Below are 18,739 nucleotides of genomic sequence, written 5' to 3' on the forward strand. Positions count from 1 at the left end.
CTATAATAGTCTCCCAATCTGCAGAGAAGTTGGTCGTCAAGAGCTTTGAAGTTAGACCTGTCCAAATTTCCATCGAGTATGAGCATTGGAAAAAAAAAGATGGTCCATAAATGAGTATTTTGGGTGCAGATCATGACAGAGAGCACATGAGGCGTCTACCCTTGTTTGCCAAGTCTGCATTCGGTCTCCTGTAGTCAAACGGTTGAGCGTAGCTAGCCAGACAGACCATAAATGAGTATTTTGGGTGTGGCTTGGGAGAACCATATCCCGCTTGCCCAAAGTTTTGGGTGTTTTGAGACCCGAGTAAATGAATTCCCATGTTTCCTTTGTGCTAAAATCCTGTTTGTATCGAATGCAACTTTATTCTCATTTAAACTTTTTAGCAAATTAAGATATCAAATCCCACATAGTTACAAAAATCGAGAAATCCATTATTTTGAAAAGTCACAATGTTACCATCTATAGGAGAACAGCGGAGATGCATGCTTCTTTTGATTTAGTTTTTTTCTCCATGTGGCTTTCATAATCCTCAATATTTCACAAAAGAGGAATCGTTCAGAACACCCTTCTATTCCAAAATCTTGATACAATGTACTGCCTGCAACATCAAATCGATTTAGTGTTTCAAAAGACGACGACGTCATAAATATACGCAATCTTAACAGGGAAATTTGCTTCTGACGTTTATTTGTTGGATTCGAGAGATTAGTTTTAAGAATGAAACTCTCTATTTTATTAAGGTTTAGGATGGGAAGAGACGAATGTTTTCGTATGAGTTGGCATCGTCGAAAATAGGGTATTTTTTGTTTACTGATGTGGCATAATATTAGAAAGCTCTTATTTGCTCAAATTGTCCCTTTTTATTAGTAGTAATTGTTTTTTAAAGAAGGATATTTTATTTTTTTAAAGTCATAAGTGATTTTAAGTGATGGTTATGAAGAAACAGATTTTTTGGAAGAACAACATAGCTGAGTATGAAGGACTTCAGAAGAAGCGGGAGATTTGTGAGGTTGCAAGTGACAGCATGACACATTGGAAACAAAGCAGCACATTGAGCACAATGAGAGGGAGCTTGTTTGGCACTAGGAAACGCATGCGAAAAATTAAAGTGTCAACTAAAAGGGAAGAGATGAGAACAAAGGGAAGAGATGAGAACAAAGACATGATGATGTGGAGCTTTCTAGTGTATGCTGAATAAAGGGAAGAGATGAGAACAAAGACAACACTATGTAGATGAAAGGAAACACTCTTATTAGGGTAACACATTTGAGTGAAGAAAAAGTGTGGGTTTTATCAAACAGAAAATAAAAAAGTTTTTGAGAGGATTTGTTGGTGAGTGAATAAAAGGGAGTTCGTAGGTGTTGTTTTATATGTGTGTAAGTTGGGTAGATTAGGAATTGGTTCAAGGGCATACGAGATTTTGTGTAACAATGATCATACTACAGAGACATTGTTTGGGGAAATTTTTAATAAAGTTTAGGTTGGCTATTGATGCTTTTATTTCTATAGTAGTTCTTGTGTTCCAATTACTTCAACTGATATTAAAGCAAGCGTCTCTGAACATATTATATCCTAAATTATGGAACCAACTACTTATGATACTATACAAGCAAGAACATCATACTTGATAGTTGATACCAAGAGATATGAATACTGAAAAAGTTCGTATGACACAGATCGTCATAGGGAAAGGTGAAGATGCATGGACATCGGTAGAAGATGGTTAGAATGCTCAATATAAGTAGATTGATGGTGGAACAAAGATTTCTAAACCAAAGGCAAGATGGATGATATCATCGTATTTTGACCCATTTTAGCTATAGTTTTATTATGCATTTAGAAAGAGTTTGGTATGATTTCAAGGTTTAAATGTCTATTATCAAGTATTTTACGTTTCAAGAAGGTTTTAAAGGTTTTAAGACAAAAAGGTCCAAATTAAAGACAAGGAAAACACATTTTCAGGATAGATTCAGAACTTCACAGTACATACCACTTTTGAAGAACTTTCCAAACTCATACCACCAATCAAATATTATTTTGTACCTCTTATTTCGTATTATCTGCAGTTGTCCCACAATTATATTTCTCCTGCATGTACCACAATTAAATCTTATCGAACTATAAATTGCTTTTCCTGCACAATCAAAAACTTTGTCACCATTTGTATGATGTTAACAAAAAAGAAAACTGCATTCTCTATTTTTCCATCTTGTAATAAGTTTTATTATCATTCTTAAAGTAACTAACTAGAATTAAATTAAGAATGTTAAAAACAATAAATGTGCACACTTTGTATTTTCAATTTATTCAGTTATATTCTTTTATGATTTTTGAACACAATAAAAGATAAAAATAAGCTTTACTCTAAAGCTTTCATCTCCTCCTTGAACTTAACCATTGCAATTCTTGGCAATGTAACCACAATCTGAACCCCTCCAACCATATGGGCCGGTTCCAACCTAGATGGTCGCATGAACATATTAACCATCCTAGCTGTCTCCGGTGGGACCACTGGGACAACATTCACCGGCTCATTCCATCCAAAATCCATTGATCCAAAGATCCCGATATTCCTCCAATCCGTCAAACAAAACAACCCATCTTTTTTTCCTTTGATCGTTAAATTCATCTTAATGATTTTTTCAGTGTTTGCAAGCTCTTCTTGGAGATAATCTTGATCGCAGGCCTTTCTCTTGGCTTCTTTTATGAGATTTACGATATCTGAGATGGGAGATTCTTCCACTTCTCTTGCAGTTAATGGCACGTACATATCGATATATGCATTACCGTAGTATCCATCGGGCAATGGTGGATCCACAACGTTGCGGATTCCTACTGATAAACCCAAAACAGTGACTCCATCTCGATCCAAATTGAGAGATTTAACTCTTGACTTTCATAAATAAGCTCCTATAACTTCGAAAGTAGTGATTGTCTCATTGGAGAAGTCGTGTTCTTTCAATGTAGCTTCTTTCAATCTTTTTATGCTATCAGCTCTAATATTTATTTTTTCAGTTACCTAAAAACATTTATAAACAAGGATAGAATGAAAATATTACCTTAGATTCAAAAACATATAGTTTTGTGCACACACATGCATACCCAAGCATCCGTTGGTAAGTAGGGTGAAGCTGCCGTGTCGCCACCGGGAAGAAACGGAGGTTGATCATCGTCTTCCGGCTTCCCCACAAGTCTTTCTCTTTCCCAGACCGGCGTCAACGTTGGTTTCTTCTTCCCGCCAGCTAACTCCGTTAAAGCACACATGATATGACCTTCTCCATATCCATCGCACATTGCATGTGACATGGCCATCCCTAACACGAATCCTCCACATGGTTACCTATCGTAATCAATAAGGTTATGTATTATTTTTTTAATAGTACATCTGAATTTAATGTGAGAAAAGTTTGGTCACCTGCCACAAGCTGTGTGTCGTTTACATGCGTCTAAATTTACGTTGTTCTAGAGGAAAAAAAAAATGTTTACCCTACAAGTCACATGCACGAAATTAAATAGACAAGACAAAACTGGACACAAAATATGCGGAGTTTGCAGATTTCATGCATGACCGGAATGATTAATTAAAGAGGTTTACGTATTACTTTTTTGTTTTTTTCCTCCAAATTATAACTCGATGAAAGATACATAAAATAAGAAGTTTATTCTATTTACTTGTAAATTTTCAATGGATGTAATCCGTCCTTGATTATATAACAAGATGTTAAAACCCGTATAAGCCTAAGGGATAACAAGCTAGCCAGCACAACCCAAGCCGTGCATAAAAAACTCATCTAAAAATGAAATTATATACTATTTTTTATACTGTTTAAGCGGATAATTTTTGTTTTTAATTTGAAAAAGCGAATTCTAATCAAGAATGGCTTATGTACCTAAAAAACAAGAATGGCTTATGTACCTGCAAAGCAAAAGGTCGATAACCATCGCTCTCCACGTGAAGTTCAGGCAGGAACTTTAAGGCCGTATCTGAGTCAATGCTCTCCAGATTATTCAAAGAAGAGAGCTCCACATTTTCAGTAGCCACCGTGAACGGCACACCACCTTCGTCGCCACCACAGCTCAACTGAAGCTTCCGGTCACTATCCTGGCGCTTCAAACTCCCTGAAAGTGGACAGTAATACACGAGAAGATCGGACAAAGCTTCTTTAAGCAAAGATTCCGCCCGGTCATCATCATCAACTACGTTCTTGGCTTTGAAAACGTAGCATGCCTTGTAAATGACCTCGTTATAAGGATCATTGTCAAGTGTTGAAAGGGAAATAGTTTGAGGAGGTATGTATTTTGAGGGTTTCACCATCTCGGTGAGCTTTTTCTCGACCATTAAAGTGATCGACATGTTCTAATTTCTGTGTGTATAATTTTATGAACACTCTTGTCCTTTATAAACAAAAGGTTTTTGCATCATGTTGGCCACGTTTAACCGTAAATGTTGTAACAAGTTACAACTGGCACTTTTGTTTATATGCTAAGTTATCTTTGTTGTTCGCATGCATGGCCAATAAATTAAGGAAATGGAAACGGTGTGACATAGTAATATCATTTAAATGTCACTGTTGTCTGCACGGCCAGTATATCTTCATCTTTATTTGAAATAGTAAAAGCAAACGTACGTAACTCGTATCATCTTTAGGTGGTAGCAGTGGCTGGGAAATATAGCTGTCAATTGGGCGGGCCACCCATGGACATGCCCATGTCCATATACATATGGGCGGACCATGGTACGACAATAGAAAATAGTATCAGGGGCTGTTCATTTCATCATCTAGAAGCCTAATGTTTTCTTATGGAGAACGAGAGACTTTCTAAACTTCCAGAACTTTATTATCTCTTCATCCTTCTCCTCCAAATGTTGACAGGTTCAGCTCTGTTTGATTTAAGGAGAAATTTCAAAAACAATCCTTTCATATTTTGTATTGTTATGAGAGACAGAACACCAGACTGGTTACGTAGTTGGTGGATGAATGTTCCATCAGATTTCTTACTTTGTGCATCAACTTTTATTTGGTTGCCTTTATCCAACAGAAGTATGGCAATCCTTTTTCAATTAATAATCCAATGCTTTCCCCTCCTTCTCTTGACAACATAGGGACGTGGGTTCGGTCTGCGACTCGCAACTACAAACTTATGTCAATGAGTAAGCTAATTTTCCAAGCAGTTGTTGTTTACAGTGTCGAGAGCGCGCGGGACACATAAGGAGGGGAGAATACAGTTAAATAATATTATTTAATTAAAATAACCCAATCCATTTTTTTTTTGTCATAGATATAATTAACTAAGCATCTAGAAATAATTCTGGCTATTTAGCCACAATTTGCCATAAATGAATGGTGGCTAATAGTCCACACATTTTGTGTCAAGCTGTTTATAGTTATTTTGTGGCTAATATATGATTTTATTTTTGTATTTTTTTTTTATATTCTCTAAACCTTAAACTCCAAATAAAAAAATCTAACAGTGAAAACAAATTTTCAAATTTTATGTTATGTTAGCTTTTATGTTGCAATTTGTGGTTAATTGTTACAAAATATTTTGTGGCTAGTTCGTGGCAACTTAACCAAAGATTGCCACAATTCAAAAGATAGCTATAATTTTATAGACACAATTTTGTTTTTTGTGGTTTTCTATGAATATCGGCTTCATAGCCACAAATTTATGGGTATAGCTTCAAAAAAATTCATGGCTATAAGACAGTTTTCTTGTAGTAGTGAATTTGCTCCGATTTGAGCCTCTTATTTTGTAAGTACATAACTGTGTATTTATATGGCCCATCAGCCTAAGCCCATTAAGATGATTGATATGTTAATTATAATAAATAAAATAACCAAAACAGACAAGAATATGGACAACGCCTCTTTTCAGCAAAATACTCACCCGATCACCATTCATCAACAACGTTCTAGGCTTTGAAAACTGTAGAAACTATGGAAAGGGAAACTATAGAAAGGATTTGAGGAAAACTCTTTATCATGTTGTCTTTCTTTATCAATGATACAAGAGTTTATATAACATTCAAATCTTAGAGTTTACAACAATATTATAATTTATAATAATCGATATCAACAAAGCCAATATGGACTGTAGGCCCATACACAATACTCCTTCATACGACAAATGTGGTATAATCTAAAACAGAACATACTGTCATGAACACTTTTCGAGTATAGACAAATCATGTTAACAAACTCTTTTGGGCATACACTTTAATCTTGAAAATAGGGGTAAAACTTTAGCTTGTTTTTGGTCTTTCGTAAAAGGAAATAACAGCATCTCTCGTGGGTGCAAATCCTACTAATCCACAAATAATTGTTTTTTATCTTGGATAGTCTACAAATCAGCTCCTCCGTAATGGTAAAACTATTACCAAACAAAAACTCTGAAGAATCATAACCAAACTCGTATATACCATAAAACCTAGAACGATCATCATTAGTTTAAATAAAAGAAAAGTTTCCATTAATTATTGCAAAAAGAAAAAAGAAAAAGAAAACTCATGACGTAACTATAATTGCTTTTTTATATAATGAATATCAAATAATACCTCAATAATTAGGAAAGAATTACGTAGTCTTCACTACTTAGCTTACCATCTTCATCAGCACCATCTTCTCCAATCAGATTCACCATGATCTCTTTGAAATTGAGATCACAAAACTTCTAGTGTGAAAACGTTTTAATTTAGATCCACTCAGGCCGACTATTCTAATACTATGCAGAAATTATAGAAGGATTTAGGGAAAAAAATTTTGTTGTCTTTCTTAATCAATGATACAAAAATTTAAATAACATCTTAGAATTTATAACAATATTAGATTTTATAATAATCGACATCAATAAATCTCAACATGGACTGTCAGCCCATACACTAACAAAAACGTAACATATGCCTTGTAAATTACTTTTTATAAGGATCATTGTCAAGTGTTGAAAGGAAAGAGATTGCAGAGGTATGTGTTTTGAGGTTTCACCATTTCGGTGAGCTTTTTCTCGACCATTAAAGGGATCGATGAGCTTATTTGGACTGGCATGTCTTAAGTTTTTATATGCCTTATACGCTTTGCCAGCACAGCATATCAGATACGATTACACAAAAGTAGAGATAGTAATAACCTATGGACGACGGATATGGTTTACAAATTTTCGTGTGACCACGAGCACCCAAAATCCATTATGTATAATAAAGTAACATTTATTTCTTGATCAACGAATATACACTATAGTAACATATTTTAGTTATTAATATAGTTTTTTTAATTACACGTCATTTTGTTGATTGATATTGAAGGAAAGTGGGAAGGTACTTTTGGAAGACAAGAATGCATCATACAAAAAAAAAATTGTGAATTTCTAAATTAATATATGTTTCTCAAAAGGAAACGAAGTAAGTTTCCACTTTCTTCTAGTCTAAGAAGAAAACAATAAAGTGGATATGCTAAATTGTCTAAGTCGATTTAGAAAATGTAGTTTAAAAAAAAAATGTATAGACTTGTTTTCAGTTATACCATTAACATTTAAAATATTAGAATTAATAGATATGCTATGTGTTTACATGCCCTAGAAATAAAACATATAAGTGTGGGAAATAGATGATGTTCTCATTTAGTTTTAAAACTTTTGAGTTTTGAGACTGGTGGGTAAACTACTCATGGAATTTGAGATTCGTAAGTTTTACTTCCTCAATTAATCAATCTCACACGTCTGCGGTCCCATCTATCTTGCTTCTCCACCATGTCTCCGATTCGATACTGATATTGTCTCAAATATGACACTAAAATTAGCAATTATCTAGACCATGACCATCAGCTCTTTCGAATTTTGAGTTTGACTCCTCTTCCTTTTATGGGGTTAACTAGGCCATTAGATCTAGTAGAAAAACACTATATTTAAACAAGTTATTAACAAAACAAATTGTCTTGAAATAAATAGTTTTCTCTTTTGATAGTAAGATAAATAGATCTCTTAAACCAAGTCGTTTTAGTCCAATGGTTAAGTTCAAGTAGTATTGGCCACGAGAATTCGAAATTTAACATGGTTTTTTCGGCCCCAATAGCTGAGTTATCAAAAAAAAAAAAAAAAATCTCTTACATATGTAAGAAGTCTATTTAATCTTGAGTTAATTAAAAAAAAGGCATTTGTCTTAGCAATGTGTTCTGATTTAAGCACTTTCCAGATTTCTTACGAAAACAGGCATTGTTGCTTTTGTGTAAAAGTCAGTTCTACCCTTCATTCGGTGACGTCATTCTCTTCTTCGTTTTCAGCCCAAGCTCGAAGCTTTCTTCTTCTATGTTATGTGTTTTATTTTTTGGACGAAATGTCATAAACAATATTTGGGTTCTCCATTTACTATCTATTAAGGTTTAGTTTTCTTCTTTTTTCTCCTTTTGAATTCATCGATTTTTTTGGATTTTGACGTTTTCTTGTTGAGAAAATTTAGCATCCTTAAGGTAGTTAAATAATTGTATTTGGGTTCTCCGATTACGAACTAGTAGGGTTTAGTTTTCTTTCGGGATCTGGAGCATTAGAGATTATTATTTATTGATTTTATTTTATTATTCAGATTACCACATACAAAAGAAAGACTATTTATACTTTAGCTAGAGCATTAATCTCTTCCTTGAACTTAGCCATTGCAGCTTTTGGCAACGTAATCATAATTTGAACTCCTCCAACCATCGCTGGTTCCAATCTCGACGGTCGCATGAACATACCAATTGTCCTAGCTGTTTCTGGCGGGACCACTTGGACGATATTCACCGGTTCATTCCATCCGAAATCCATAGATCCAAAAATCCCAACATTCCTCAAATCCGTCAAAAAAAACAACCCATCTTTTTTGTCTTTGTTCGTTAAATTCATCTTAATGATATCTTCAGTGTTTGAAAGCTCTTCTTGAAGATAATCTTTATCGTGAGCTTTTTTCTTCACCTTTTTTATGAGTTTCACGATGTCTGAGATCATAAATTCTCCCACTTCCCTTGTGGTTAATGGCACATACATATCAATGTATGCATTCCCATAGTACCCATCGGGTAAAGGCGGATCCACGACTTTTCGAATTCCCACAGGTAAACCTAACACTGTGACACCATCTTGATTTAAACTCAGAGCTTTAACTCTTGATTTCCACAAATAAGCACCGATAACTTCAAAAGTAGTTGGTGCCTCGTTAGAGAAGTCGTATTCTCGCAATGTAGCTTCTTTCAACCTTCTTATGCTCTCCGCACTAATATTTATATTTTCAGTTACCTGATTACAATTATAAACATGGAACAAAAAAAATATGTTAGATAAAAAGTAGCTAAAAGCCTAAAAATAAACTGAAGTATCTGGTTTTCATAAAAACTAATTTTGATAAACAGTTTTATCCAAAATAATTTTTTTTGTCATAAAAATAATTATATTTTTAGCAACTTAATTTACTAATATATATATATATATATGTAGTACTGATTTCTTATATTAATATATGCAAAAATCGTGTGATTCTGGCGAGTACCTTGTATTTTGTTTCTTTTTCTACTAAACTTATAATTTGTGAGAAAAAGAAACATGAAAATATCAAGAAAAATCCTCACAACCCAATTCCTATGTACTTGGTTTCTTGTCTGTTTCTCAATTAACTTGAGCCCAATCTAATAATATTACCCAATCATCCGTAGGTAAGTAGGGCGAAACTGCCGTGTAGACAGGAACAAAGGGAGGTTGATCATCTTCTCTCGGCTTTCCCACGAGTCTTTCTCTTTCCCAAACGGGCGTCACCCTCAGCTTCTTTTTCCCGCCAACCAACTCCGCCAAGGCACACATGGTATGACCTAGTCCATATCCATCACACATTGCATGCGACATCGCTATCCCTAGGGTGAATCCTCCACACCTAAATTTGGTCACCTGTGATCATTATCATTGTTATTTTCACAACATTAATCGTTTATTACTACTATTAAACTGATGTTAATAGTGTTTGGTCTTATAACCGAAGTGTTAAGGTTTAAACATGACATTTAACTTAATTTCGTACTTATATAATGGAACATCAAAGGGTTGTGTACCTGCAAAGCAAAAGGTCGATAACCATCCTCCACTTGGAGCTCATGAGGCAAGAACTTCAAGGCCGTATCTGAGTCAATGTTATCTAAATACTTCAAGGAAGACAGTTCCACATTTGTAGTAGCCACCGTGAATGCCACACCGCCTTCATCGCCCCCACAGGTCAATTGAAGCTTTCTATCACTTTCCCACCGCTTCAAAATCCCTGAGAGTGGATAATAACACACAAGAAGATCGGATAAAGCCTCCTTAAGCAAAGTTTCCGGCCGGTCAGCATCGTCAAGAGCTTTCTTTTCTTTGAAAACGTAAATAGTCTTGTAAATGACCTCATTGTCTGGATCATTGTCAAGTGTTGAAAGAGAAAGGGTTTGAGGAGGTATGCGTTCTGAGGGTTTCACCATTTGGGTGAGTTTTTTTTCGACCACTAAAGGGATCGATGAGCTTATTTGGACTGGCATGTCTTAAGTATTTTTGATGCCTTAAAGAGTATAACCCTCGCCTTTTATAGAGAACGTCATGGTATCTAGATTTTGGAATATCTTTTAATTATTCTTTCCAATGCAGTTTGAACGGGATTGTTTTTAAAGGGGATTTTTTTTTGAGAAATGGAGAGTAATATTTTATACTTTTTATTCAAAAAAAAAAAATTAGACTTTTTCTCAAGGTTCTAGATATATATATATATATATATTTTTTTTTTTTTCTTTTGCACAAATTTCAAATTGTATTCTCTTTTTTATCAAACGCTATTACTATAGTGAATGAACAACTAATCTATCATATATACATGATAAAATTGGAACACATGAACAAATCTATAACCTGCAATGCATTTTGATTATGATAAATGACTCCACGAACAAAACCTCTCCTCACAAGATTTATATATTTCTACTTACGATTCTTACCTTTGCCATACCAAGATAGACAGTTTTAGTCCTAATTCTCGAGACCAAGATGAACGACTCTACCTCCAATACTTTGAAACTTTTGATTATTCTTACACTATTAATAAGGAACTGCATTATTTAGGACTTTAACCCTAGATCTGGTGTAAAAACATTTTAACATTTGACCACTAGCTAGGTTAAAGGACTTCCATAGTTCCATTCTTACCTTACTTATGCATGTGAATAAGACGTTACACTTACATACATATTTTGGAGTGATTCAAATGGATGGGTTTTACGAGTAATACCAAAGAGAGAATATATCCACGAGCCCCACCATTTGGATTATTATGTTATTTTCATCATTGCCAAAAACCTAGTTTATCATGTGCTTAAAAGTTAAAAGGTCTCTTTCTTTGGTGGATTTATGAAATATATTAATTTAAATTATGCTGGTTTGATTGAAATACTTGTTTAATTAATTTAAATTAATTTACTTATTTATTATGATTGATGAAAAAGTTTAAAAATACATCAAAAAAAAAAAAAAAAAAAATCACAGGTAAGGTTATAACATTTGACAAATGTAAAATTGAAGACAACAACATATTTAGAAGATTCATTGGTTTCCAGTGAGAAGTCAATTAATTTGAATCAGAATCCAGTGGAGATACATTTATTAAAAGGATTAATAATGTGAAAAATATCGTCATAAAAGTTTTGCCTACAATGAAGATGAACACAAATTTATCTTTTTTCTCTTTTTATTTATTTATAAAAACTAAAGCTAATTCAAATTTAAATTAAATCAACATAGTTTAACTATTTCGCGTTGATGGATATTATTATTTTGTTATTTTTATGGCAGTAAAAAAATGAAAATTAGTTTTAAGGTTTAAAGTGTTGATAAAATCATTTTAACGGTTCAAAGTAATAGTAAAATCAATTTAAAGATTTATCGTGTTAGTAAAATTCTCTCGAGATTTAAAGTATTGAGTGCGTACCAATAACAATGAGGTTTAAATCCATGGAATACATCCAAAGACCGTAACAATTTAAATTTGGTATGTATTGAGTGCATATTTTAATGGCAAAGAATAATGGAGAGACTTAAGTAGAATAACAATGAGAATTATATATATCTTATTATATAAATTTGGGTTTTGAAAGTTAGCCATTAACAAGATTTAGACATATGTCAAATTTATATTAATTTGAGATTTTGACATGTGTAAAAGTTAATATTTAATATCAGGGATTTGAGATTACAACAAGAACAAAATATTTTGTTTTAAACAATATTAATAATAGAAAAATATAATTATGAAACAAATTACAAAACAACAAATAAAAACAATAAATCCAAAATCTCAAAACACAATCATTTTTTGGTAAATTAAACGCCAAATTTAAAAATAACAACTTATATAAAAAACTACATCCCCTATTATTAATACGGAAGTAGATATGGTAAAGTAAAATTTTCTTTGTAAGATTTACACAATTAAACTCTTGTTATTTGAATATATCTTCAAATTTGAAGTTATTATTTGTAATATCCAAAAAAAACATACTTAAAATAATTTTCAAAGAAATTAGTATTCATAATTTAAATATTTTATATACTTTTAACTTTCAAAATTTTTTTAAAATTTTTACCGATCATATTATAGTGCGGGTTAGAGTTTACATAAATATGATAATATAATTTTTTACGGGTTAGTCTACTTAAATACACAAAATATGTTAGTCTAATATCAAATAAGTTAACGAGAGGTATTACACCAATCCTAAACGGTACTAAACACAAAAGATATAATTCATCTAGAATTACAGAATCTATATATGAATCAAAATATATTAAAACAAACACAAAAATACAACATATATTTTCTTAATAATTATTAAAAACAAATTTGATGTATACCGCAGATTAAAATCTAGTATACTATAATTGTTAAATACATGATAAAGGCCATGATTGGCACAACACTTTTAAAACTTAAAAAAAATATGAAAGCTTTAACAGCCATTAATTTGCCAATCAGACTTTTTTAACTTTTATTTTTTTTATAGCTTTGTAAGCCACTTATTTTTTTTTCTCTTCTTTGTTTTCTCAGATTTTTTAAAACATCAAAAACATGCTTTACAATTGAACAAATATATATAAAAAGAATCCTCCCATTATATTTAAAATCTCTCCACAAGTTTATATCTATATTTTACATATTTTATTTTAATAAATTAATTATTCTTTTTTTAAGATCCATTTCAATAATAATTATTTTATTTTCATTATCATCATTAGTATCATTATTTCAATATATTTTAATAATAAAGTAACAACTACATGTTTAAAAGTGTTTGTTACCAATCGAATTTTAACTGTTAAAGTTTTTACAGTCAGAGCATGTACAACCAAATTCTTTTTTCTTTTTTTTGAACGAAATTACAACTAAATTCTCTATCACTAAAATTTTAAAGTTAAAGTTTTTACAGACATAAGTAACAGGCGTTACCAATTGGGACCAAAATCTAGACATACCAAAAAAAGTTTTTTCTTTTCTTTTCCTTTTAATTAAAGCTTTTGGTGAATATTACTATACGATTAAGAAACTAAGCTGATGTCTTTCACTAGTAGATGGTCATGCAGTCATGCTTGTGATTTTGCATAGCGGATAAATCACGGAAGTTGAGTAATGTATTAGGCTCCCAGAACCCCTCGTTAGCAGACTAAAGTGTTGGAGTTCGTCAAACGACATAATAAGTTATTTATTTATAGGTTTGTTATCTTTTGGTGAAAGTATCTTTATTTTTAATGGGTTAACCTCTCGACTAATAATTCTATATTGGTGGCGAAAGACATTCAATAGATGCAGCTCGTCCATAGTTATTATCTCTCCTATGTAAATTGGTAAAGAATCACTACAAGTCTCTACATTACACGTCAATTAGAAATAACTTGAAACATATAACACATGTAGGAGAAAATAAGTGTCTTTTTATATATTTTTTCGAGGATTTTTCTATTCTAAATACAGCTACCGACCTTACAAGCCTTCAAGAGACATACAATGGATGTTCCCAAATAAATGTATATGTGCATTTCACTATTTCAAGGATATGCCTTTACCATTTCGACAAGACGTTACACGTAGTCACGTACAAAGAACTTTTGGAGTGATTCAAATGGTTTTTATTACGTTGAAGACGACAGAAACACTGTCCACGAGTCCCACCATTTGGATTCCTTTGTCATTTCCTTCGTTAGCATAAACCCCATTTATCATGTGATTAAAATATTTTTGTTTTTTGGTCGATTTATAATGGGGAATTTCAAAAATATATTTTTAACATCACTTTTCAAATATACTTTCTGTTTAAAAAATTATTAGAAATACTACTAAAAACTAATATTTACTCACACATGTATGTATGTAAACTTATAAAAATATACATAAATTAGCTTTCTATATATATGTGTAAAAATCTATAATTACTATATAAATAGCGTATAAATTCTTCTTAGAAACCTTTTAATACTTTTTAAAAATCTTCTGAAATCTTTCAAAATATTTTTAAAATCTTTGAAAACCTTTTAGAATCTTTTTAAAAATTTTTAAAAAACTTATAAAACTTTATTAATATTTTGGTCGACTCTCTGAGTAGTAGTTACCATCCATAATTAAGTATGTTATAGACCTTATAAACCATTTAAAAATTTTCTGATTTAATAAGAGTATTTTTGAAATTAAATGGATAGATGAAAGAGATACTTAAGTATTTTTGAAAAATGTTACAAAAATTATCTTATAAAAAAAGGTTAAGATAATTATTTTTCTTTCCTTTTTGCGAAAAAAGGTTTCAAAGTTCAAACAATAGCATTTGGCTTGGGGTAAAATTGTTTTAATTACTTCAAAGAAGAGAAACTGAGAAAAATGATGAAACACTCGGATCTTTAGTTTAGATTCAAATGCATATGTTATACCAAAATTATTAAACTTAGTTTCAAAGGTTATATTAGACATGAATAATGTAAGCATTGTAGGTCACGGGCGGATCTCGAAGGAGAGGGGTTAGCGGGAGGGAGCTGCCCTTGAATGTTAAAATAGTTTTAATTTAAGTAGGGGTTACTCCGTGCTAACATGCCGTTAAGTTTATAAATTATTATTTTGTTTTATAAACTTTTTTAAAAATAATATTATATCTAAAATGTATGGTGATTTAGCTTACGAATTTCACTCAGTAAAGTGTAAAAATGTAATTTAGCTAAAGAAATAAAATATGTATTGAAATTATGCTCAATTTTTTATGACTGAATCTCATAGAACACACCAATACTTAATAATCTTTGATGATTAGCTCTTACTCTTAATACTCTCAGATGATAATGACATCTGTCTCTTATTAACGACCTTAACGGAAGAGATGGTTGTTTTTTTTAATATATAAAGCAGTGTAGATCATTTTTTTTTGTTCTTACTACTTTTACTGGCATATATACTTAGTTCATTATCTGCCATGCTCATAACCTTGAGCTACTTCTTTGGACGTGTAATTCTTGTAGCCTACTTGGAAAATATGTGAACATTTTCTCTATATATCATGGCTTAGTTTCTTCTTATGCCTCAAGTTTTTATTTTTTACTTCAATGGTTTACTTCTCCCGCACATCCATCACCTTCTATTCTTATCGGTAAAGTGTGGCTTGCATCTTGCCTTTCCCATTTTTTTTTCCTTGGTTGTAGAATAGAGTTACAGATCACTCAAAACCTTTAATTTTCTGTATACCATCAAAATCATAATTAGTTATATATAGTTCTACTTGAGCCTATATAGAGAGAAAGATGAGATGAGTAATGAAGTATGAAGAGTAAAACTTTTTTATGACCCAAAGAATGTACTTCACTCTTTGAGATATATTATTTCCCCCAAAACCTTGTAATCTATTAAATTGCTCTATTTCCAAGAGCGGTAATTCTTAGGTAAAGGAACCGCCAAAAAACATAAATGTTGGAAAAAGCATTTTTGGTTTTAACTTCCGAAGAGTAATAGCTGACATAAATATTTGTTACCCAAATCATGTGAGCCAAAGGGCGACGGAACTCCCTGAGAGAACCACCTTAAGATGATCAGTATTGTAAGTTTGTAACTGAGAAGCAGCCGGACTAGTTACTTCCATTGTAATCAACCAATAGCTAAGCTGTCTTAAGTGATATTTTGTATGAAGACCACTTAAGTTGTATTGTATGAGGTGGTGTTATTATTCGAACTACTCTTTCCACTGCCGTCTGATGCATATTCATCAATTAAAGTTAGAGGACGTTTGAGATTTAAACATATAATGAAGACAAATATAATAAAGATGACTTTGTGGAAATGAGTTTTAGAGAAACAAACGTATTGAATATTTATCAAATATGATTTCTAAACAACACTAATTATATATTATTTTTTTTTGCCTAGAAAAAGATTAATCAATACTCCCTCTGTCTCATAAAAATTGATGTTTTAGGATATTTTTTTGTCCCACAAAGATTGATGTTTTGTAAACTTCAAAAAGTAATCATTGAAAATATTTTAAATTTTGAATTGTTATTGGTTTAAAATTAAATAATATCTCTTTAGTCAAAGAAAAAAATATATTTAAACTCAGTAATCATTGTTTTCTTAAAATGTGTAAAAGCTTCTAAACATCAATTTGCATGAAACAGAAGAAGTATAAGCTAAGTTTAAGTGTTGAAAAACTTGTTATTGTTAATGGTTTTCAAATAACATCTCTCTTGAGCTTCACCCTATGAAGCTGGTGCAACTTAAACACATGAACTGAAGTCCCTCACCCTAGATTAATCAACTTCACCCTATGCAGCCACAATCAACAAAAGTGTAACCCAGAAAACTTCAATAGGTTAGAAAGAGGGTTCCTTAACTCCGATTATTTTTTGTCACAAAATTTCTCCTGCTACATACTATACAAACCCCGAAAAGCAATGTGTTATCAAATTCAGAAGCAAGAAAATAGCAGCTGCCAAATTCATCACCTTTCCTTTTAATTTTTGAAGTCTTGACAGTCTCAGAGAACCTGAAGACTCTTCGGGGTGCCAGTATTGAACCATGTCCTATATATAAGCCGGACCTTTTTAACCTTGTAGTGGAACATGATATCATAGTTGAAATGACCATCGATCATAAGAACGTGATCTTGTTACCAACCATCTGCAAATATATGTCTTTCCATCATCACGTACTCCTGAAGACCTGAAACTTGAGATTGTGGAGAGTTACTTCAAAGTTCAAACATATGATTCTCTTTGGATACAATCTCTTAAGTTGTTTAAACTCTGTCAATGTAGATCAATAGTAAAACATCAAGATTTTTCAACTGTATCTTCCTCTGAAAACAAATATAGTGAGACAATCCTATTATAGCCTTGCCTTACAATAAAAATTGAGTAATATTTGGGTTTGAATCAGAAGCCAATGCAACTTTATTTATTTATTTATTTTTTGAATAAAATGTCAAATTTATTCGGAAAAAAATAAGTGTTGCTAAGCTAGAGAAAAAATATAGTATGGTAAGAGCAAAATCAAATGAAATAACCTGAGTTATCTCATCGCGAAGCTAGCCATCCATCGAAACGACCTCTGTCTTGAATGGAGAGGAGCTTATTTCTAATCTGTCGATCTAGCCGTTTGATGAACAGAGGAGGGTGCACCGGTGGTTCCCCATGTAGCCTGTTGTTTCGTTCCTTCCACAATCTGAAATACATATCGCAGGAGTTCTTCGTGAGGAGATCTATAATAGTCTCCCAATCTGCAGAGAAGTTGGTCGTCAAGAGCTTTGAAGTTAGACCTGTCCAAATTTCCATCGAGTATGAGCATTGGAAAAAAAAAGATGGTCCATAAATGAGTATTTTGGGTGCAGATCATGACAGAGAGCACATGAGGCGTCTACCCTTGTTTGCCAAGTCTGCATTCGGTCTCCTGTAGTCAAACGGTTGAGCGTAGCTAGCCAGACAGACCATAAATGAGTATTTTGGGTGTGGCTTGGGAGAACCATATCCCGCTTGCCCAAAGTTTTGGGTGTTTTGAGACCCGAGTAAATGAATTCCCATGTTTCCTTTGTGCTAAAATCCTGTTTGTATCGAATGCAACTTTATTCTCATTTAAACTTTTTAGCAAATTAAGATATCAAATCCCACATAGTTACAAAAATCGAGAAATCCATTATTTTGAAAAGTCACAATGTTACCATCTATAGGAGAACAGCGGAGATGCATGCTTCTTTTGATTTAGTTTTTTTCTCCATGTGGCTTTCATAATCCTCAATATTTCACAAAAGAGGAATCGTTCAGAACACCCTTCTATTCCAAAATCTTGATACAATGTACTGCCTGCAACATCAAATCGATTTAGTGTTTCAAAAGACGACGACGTCATAAATATACGCAATCTTAACAGGGAAATTTGCTTCTGACGTTTATTTGTTGGATTCGAGAGATTAGTTTTAAGAATGAAACTCTCTATTTTATTAAGGTTTAGGATGGGAAGAGACGAATGTTTTCGTATGAGTTGGCATCGTCGAAAATAGGGTATTTTTTGTTTACTGATGTGGCATAATATTAGAAAGCTCTTATTTGCTCAAATTGTCCCTTTTTATTAGTAGTAATTGTTTTTTAAAGAAGGATATTTTATTTTTTTAAAGTCATAAGTGATTTTAAGTGATGGTTATGAAGAAACAGATTTTTTGGAAGAACAACATAGCTGAGTATGAAGGACTTCAGAAGA

At 32.3% G+C, this 18,739-nt stretch overlaps 1 protein-coding gene and 1 pseudogene across 2 annotated transcripts; both read right to left on the reverse strand.

Moving 5' to 3' along the window:
* Positions 1-2,288: 2,288 nt before the first annotated feature.
* Positions 2,289-4,421, reverse strand: LOC147925962 (spermidine sinapoyl-CoA acyltransferase-like; annotated as a pseudogene). The gene is made up of 3 exons (XR_015583724.1): positions 3,909-4,421; positions 3,103-3,340; positions 2,289-3,019 (listed from the first exon to the last, which is right to left on the reverse strand). The product of XR_015583724.1 is annotated as a spermidine sinapoyl-CoA acyltransferase-like (transcript).
* A 4,107-nt stretch (positions 4,422-8,528) lies between these two features.
* On the reverse strand, positions 8,529-10,619 carry LOC104751983 (spermidine sinapoyl-CoA acyltransferase-like). The gene is made up of 3 exons (XM_087490534.1): positions 10,065-10,619; positions 9,661-9,903; positions 8,529-9,261 (listed from the first exon to the last, which is right to left on the reverse strand). Exons 1-3 carry the CDS (start codon positions 10,518-10,520, stop codon positions 8,599-8,601), a joined length of 1,362 nt encoding a protein of 453 aa, XP_087346660.1. The 5' UTR covers positions 10,521-10,619; the 3' UTR covers positions 8,529-8,598.
* Positions 10,620-18,739: the final 8,120 nt, after the last annotated feature.

The sequence above is a fragment of the Camelina sativa genome, chromosome 16 (assembly GCF_030686135.1).
Source record: "Camelina sativa cultivar CO46 ecotype springtype chromosome 16, ASM3068613v1".
Lineage (NCBI taxonomy): Eukaryota > Viridiplantae > Streptophyta > Magnoliopsida > Brassicales > Brassicaceae > Camelina > Camelina sativa.

What these genes read in the sequence shown, in the direction of transcription:
- LOC104751983 (XM_087490534.1), bottom strand. Translation starts at nt 10,520, where the DNA reads ATGCCAGTCCAAATAAGCTCATCGATCCCTTTAGTGGTCGAAAAAAAA. An exon ending in ATCGACCTTTTGCTTTGCAG is followed by an intron (nt 9,904 to 10,064) that starts GTACACAACCCT and finishes TAATGATCACAG; the next exon opens with GTGACCAAATTTAGGTGTGG. An exon ending in ACTTACCTACGGATGATTGG is followed by an intron (nt 9,262 to 9,660) that starts GTAATATTATTA and finishes AATTGTAATCAG; the next exon opens with GTAACTGAAAATATAAATAT.